The sequence below is a fragment of the Phaethon lepturus genome, unplaced genomic scaffold (genome assembly GCF_000687285.1).
Source record: "Phaethon lepturus isolate BGI_N335 unplaced genomic scaffold, ASM68728v1 scaffold17727, whole genome shotgun sequence".
Taxonomy (NCBI): Eukaryota; Metazoa; Chordata; class Aves; order Phaethontiformes; family Phaethontidae; genus Phaethon; species Phaethon lepturus.
The window spans coordinates 55,689-61,119 of NW_010549951.1; the positions used below are offsets into that span (position 1 = coordinate 55,689).

Consider the following 5,431-nt stretch of genomic DNA (forward strand, 5'->3'; position numbering starts at 1 on the left):
ACTGTCTTTTAGTGTGGTAATAACTCCAGAATGAAAGGATTTATTCTCACCTTCCAGATGAAAGGGCTAATGCAATTTAAAATTTTTGCATGAAAAGGCTTTATGGCTTGGTAACCAGCCATGCTTGAAAGCAATCCAGGATGGGATGAACACGTGAGGTTGCGCCTGGCTGAGCTTGACCCTTTCCTTGTCTGCCCTGTCTCCTACAGATAATGGTGATGACCGGTCCGAGAGCATCCTTGCTGAGAACCACGTGGATGGCACCACGGGGATCCTGAGTGGAGCCAGTGGGAGGAAGCCGATGAAGACGGGCATGAAGGAGCTGGCGGTTATGAGGGAGAAGGTGAACGAGCAGCAGCGGCAGATGGGCAAAGTCGGCAAGCCCCATCACAACCATGAGGACTCAAAGAAGTCGCGGCTGTCGACGGGCAGGGTGAGAGGGCAGGGGGGATGGGGAGCAAATGAAGGCAGCTGTGGGCTTGCTGGGAAATGCTGAATGCATTAGTGACATCTGCAACAAACTGTCTTAAAAAGAAAAAAGTGGGGAGAGGGGGAGAGAAAAAAAGGAAAAGCAAACGTTTGTTTTGGCCTGAAGCTGGGGCTGAACACACCATCTGATGAACTTTGATGTGCTGGCGAGGAGACGTTATTTTCATTGCTGCTTCACCTCCTGGCAGCAGAGCTGGGGAAGGGGGGTCCCGCTGGCTGCCACCCACCTCTGCAGGGGTGCGAGTGTGTCCTTTGCCTGCAGACTGGCTTTCTCACACCCTTTTCCCCTAAGCAAGTGCTAGGGATGGCCCAAGGGGATTTGCGGGGTGGGAGGGTGTCTGCCTGCTACAGGGTAGCCCCAGTCCGGGCTGAGGGGGCCCAGAGCCCCCGAGGATGGGCTGTAGGGCTGTCACATAGTAGGGAAGAGTGCCCGGAGTCCTCCCTGTCCCTTTCTTCCCTGTCTCTCTGCTCTCCAGTCCTTGGCCGTGGTTTCCCTCTAGTGGGCAGTTTGGTCAAGGCAACTAGATGGGATGGGGATGGAAAGCCGTGGCAAGAGGTCCATAATACATACATATCTCTCTAAACATACAGGGTATTGACATCTGAGGAGTGCAGGGATAGAAAAGGGCTTTAAAAGAGAGCCCTCATCCCCTCCAAGGAACAGGCAAAGCAAGGGTTCGAAATAAGGTGCAGGCACCGTCAATTTAGAGAGCGCTCACACTGCTGCTGTTCCTTTGGAGAAAAAAACAAAACAAAAACACCAAAAAACAGCAACTGCAAAAGCAGAGAGGTGTGGACTCACTCCGGCTCACATCAGGCATAATTCAACCAGGCTGTCTTGGCTGGGAGCACTGGCTTGGGACTGCTGTGGAGCAAGAGGGATGCCTCCAGAGGTTGGCTTTGCTGGGTGCTCTCATTCCCAGGGCTTCCCCTCCACTCCCATGGGGTCTCACATGCTTTAAGTTGCACTTCTGGGCCAAAACTGCATCACGGGTGTGGGATCTGGGCTATGCTCATGGAAATCCTCCTGGTCTGTCTGGATTAGTCCTGCTTCGCATCACTTGTCACTACCAGTGGGACCCATGGGAGCATCTCTAAGGCTTCTCCTTTCTGCCTTCAGGGCCTGTGACCTGGTGTCATGTTGGCTCTTGGCCATGTGAGGCACATGGGAGAGATGTGCATGTCTCCCTATGTGGCTCTCCACACATTGGCATGTGCAGACATGCAGCACTCTGATTTTGGGTGCCTGCAGGTGAAGTCTGCGGCAGGACTCAGTGGTAAACCTGTGTCATGAGCAGATGCACACAGGTGTTCATCCTTACTGGTGTTTCTGTTGTCCAGAGTGTTGACTTTGAATGGTCCTATTGCCCTGACTTTTTTTCTTTTGTTTTCTGGGCTCTTTCCAGACCCCTTGTCAGCAGGAGCTGGATCAGGTCCTGGAACGCATCTCCACTATGCGGCTGCCGGATGAGCGAGGTCCCCTGGAGCACCTCTACTCCCTCCACATCCCCAACTGTGACAAGCATGGCTTGTACAATCTCAAACAAGTAAGTGGGGAGACCCAGAGCCCCAGGGCTGGCTGCACTCCCAGCGGCAGCTCTCAGCTTAACACATGTCCCCCCATGTGCAGCCATGGGGTCACATGAAGCTTAGGGCTGGGGTGATGTCACAGGCATGGTGCAAAGTGTGGGGTAAATGGCAAACATCACATGTGGCATCAACAGGTTTAGTAACACCCAGGTGTATCTACAGCCACAGGCTAGCACATGGAGATGAGACCCATGTCTGTGTTTGGCTGTGGGCAGCCCAGAGATGGAGTATCTGTTTAGTTCAGAGCCCCTTCTTCCCTGTGAGAGCTACTTATCTGTCCAGGTCTGTTTTGATGTGCTTTGTGCCAGGACTCGTCCTAGCTGTGTCCTGCTGCAGAAGAAAAGCAGAGAAGGGCTGAATTCTGGCCAGTTCTGCAGACAAAGCAGAAAGCACTTCTCCTGGGGTTGGGAAGGTTTCTAGCATACCTCACTGCTTTTCCTCCACAAATTGAGGCTGGTTCCACAGCTCCAGGAGGGATTCTTTCCAGATGAGGTGGGAGTTAGGGTGCAGCATCCTTCTGAAAGTATTTACAGGGCCCAAAAGGACTCAAATGACTTAATGTGTGCCTGAATTTTGACTTCTTGGCTTCATTCAGGCAAAGCCAGCAGGTGTCAGCTGCTGAGGCATGGGGAAAAAAATGCCAGGAAAAACTTCTTGGGCAGCAAAACAACAGTTTGTCCAGGGTTGACCGGCAGCCCTGTGTGAATAGTATACAGCACCCCTTACAGTTGTGTGTAACTGAGCCTTTGGAGGAGACCCCTGAAAACCTGCTGTTTTCATGGCTAAGCCTTTTTCTCAGGGATACATCCACCCCCTGATCAGGAGCATTAAAAAAGGCATTAAAAAAAAGTAGGATGCTCTGAGATCATCTCTCCATCCCTTCTCTCTTCCCTGTCCTGCCTTGATCCTCACCCTCTGCCTGAAGAGCTCCTGTAAGGAGCTGAGCCATGTTTGGGGATTGAACCTGGGTGATGCAGCATGCACTGCAAAAGGAAGGAGAGTCTCTGCTGCTCCTTGTGCCTGGGAAGCAAGTCAGCCTGCACTGAAGGGTACAGATGGGTTACACGCTTGGTCACTGCTGCAGAAAGAGGGGGCAAAAATCGCTTCTCTTCTCCCCCTGGACCCTGCCCTGGTTAAGGGCAAACAAGGCAAATGTGAAGCGATATCCATTTCCCTCCATCTGAGTTTCCAGAGCTGAGCATCAGCTCCTTTTCATTTGCTGGAAAGTGGATGCCAACAAAAGCATTCCCAGTTGCTCCCACCTCCTGTGGATAGTGCTTGGGTGGAGGGTGGCTGTATGCACTCTCCTGCTGGGGAGGCTTTTTCTTCCTCTCTTTTTGTGCTTTTTATTCCCATGAACAAGGCTGCATTTTGATCTCAGTCCAGCTGCAGAAAATGGCTTGAATTCAGCTGTACAGAGTGCACACAAAGGCTGGCCTGCTGGAGTAACCTCTGTGTCTCCCGCTATGCCCTGTTGAGATGTATTTGCTGGGGATGGAGGGATGAGCATCAGGTTCAAAGTGCCTACAGCCCTTCCAGGTCAAGAGGTGGATAAATAACCGTGAGGGCAAGAAACTTCTCTTCAACCAGACCAAACTGGGGGAGAGTCCAGGTCCAGATGCACCGGTCCATACTTCTGGGACGTGGTGAAAACCTGTCTGGAAACATGTTTCCATCTGGCTGTGGCAGCCTTGCTCTCATGTTTCAGTTTTAGCCCAATTTGCTGGTGAGAAGCTTATGCAGCTCCCCTGTCAGTCTCTCTCATCCCTCTTCCTCTAGGGATTTTTGACTCTATGGATGCTTTCATCCACAGCTGACACATGCATCTCAGGGGCAGTTGTCCTTGTGGTTCCTTAAAATTGGCTTTTTGGTCCCTGGCACAGCCCCTGGGGGAAGAGGTCCAGCCCTCAGCCTGGACCACTGAAGCAGTGATGCTGGTGCAGCACAGGCCCTGGGGTGTCAAAGTCCAGCATCCCTGAATATTGCCTAAGTCCAAACTAGTGCCAAACCATTGGAGAAACCCCAGATCTGCTTATGTTTGGACTTTGGACTGATGGGGGTGGGAAAGGGGTTGCTTTGTTCTCCTGTTTCCTCTGATTGCCCTGTCCTTCTCCATGCAGTGCAAGATGTCGGTGAACGGGCAGCGGGGCGAGTGCTGGTGCGTGGACCCCATCCATGGGAAGGTGATCCAGGGTGCACCCACCATCCGTGGGGACCCTGAGTGCCACCTCTTCTACACAGCCCACGAGCAGGAGGACCGGGGAGCACATGCCCTGCGGAGCCAGTAGATGGACGTGACCTGCTTGCTGGAGGCAGCTCGCCGTGGCCCCAGTGTTGGATTTTACATGGGTTTCAGCGTGTCTCTTTAAGCTCTGGAGGAGACTGGGGTTGGGTCCTGCGTGCTGCCCTCCTTCCCCTGCTGCCCAGCTCCTGGGGACAGGAGGGATGACAGGAGGGGAAGGGCGGTGGGGGGGGTTGCAAGGAGAAGGGACTGCTTTCCTATAGTCTTTCACCCAATGTAAGCCAGAGAACTGGTCTTTTTTGCTCCTCACCCCACAACCCTGCCCTCCCTGCTGCTTCATGGCATCTTCCTGCACCCTCCAGCACGGAGCGCAGTGTGCTCCTCAACACCTCCTAGGGGACAAAACCCCTTGCTGTGGGCAGGAGGGGGACAAAAAACAAAGGAAAAACCCCCAGCCTTTGCCCCTCTTGCCCTCCCTTCCCTGAGACCAAAGACTGTAAATACTGTGTTGCCTGCCTCTTGTGTCCCACTGGTCCCCTGTGCCCCAGCCTGGCCGTCGGTCCTGGCATGGGATGTGGTGTGGGAGGGAGGGAAGGAGGAAAGCCCCCGGCTTCCCAGCTGGAATGTGCTGGCGTGGCTGGGATGCAAGGAAGCATCAGTGAGGGAAAGGGCTAAGGATGAGACAGCCTGCCCCAAAACACCCCTGTGTGCTTTTCTTCCTGGGGCTGGGGTACAGCCACCCCCCCAGGGACCCAGCTTCAGCCGCTTGTCTGGGAGGATGGGACCTCTGACGGCGAAGCAACACGCTTGGTTTTCTGGGGGGTTTGAAGAGCTATTGCCCTGTATTTCTTAGGCTCAGCATATGCTGAGGGAGCTAAAGTGAACTTGCTGGGACTGGTGGAAGGATGCCTGTGTAGATTTAGGGTAACAAGCCAGGGCGTGTATCTTTTTCTCTCTCTCATTCATTCTTTCTTTGTTTCTAGATAGGAAAAAACCCATCTAAAACCTGCACTCCCAAGCAGCTGCCCTTGTCCCTCCATTTTCGCTTGGGACTGGAGTAAGCATCTGCTATTCAGCACACTTTTTTTTTTGTAAGTAAATTACAGTATA

At 53.1% G+C, this 5,431-nt stretch overlaps 1 protein-coding gene across 1 annotated transcript; it reads left to right on the forward strand.

Moving 5' to 3' along the window:
- The first annotated feature begins 214 nt into the window (after positions 1-214).
- On the forward strand, positions 215-4,367 carry IGFBP2 (insulin-like growth factor binding protein 2, 36kDa). Its single transcript, XM_010290415.1, has 3 exons — positions 215-433; positions 1,896-2,036; positions 4,200-4,367. Exons 1-3 carry the CDS (start codon positions 302-304, stop codon positions 4,365-4,367), a joined length of 441 nt encoding a protein of 146 aa, XP_010288717.1. The 5' UTR covers positions 215-301.
- The last annotated feature ends 1,064 nt before the right edge of the window (positions 4,368-5,431 follow it).

Bases quoted from the DNA above. Each gene is read 5' to 3' on its own strand.
- IGFBP2 (XM_010290415.1), top strand. From the start codon at position 302: ATGAAGACGGGCATGAAGGAGCTGGCGGTTATGAGGGAGAAGGTGAAC. The intron at 434-1,895 runs GTGAGAGGGCAG...GGCTCTTTCCAG, and splicing joins CGCGGCTGTCGACGGGCAGG to ACCCCTTGTCAGCAGGAGCT. The intron at 2,037-4,199 runs GTAAGTGGGGAG...TTCTCCATGCAG, and splicing joins GCTTGTACAATCTCAAACAA to TGCAAGATGTCGGTGAACGG.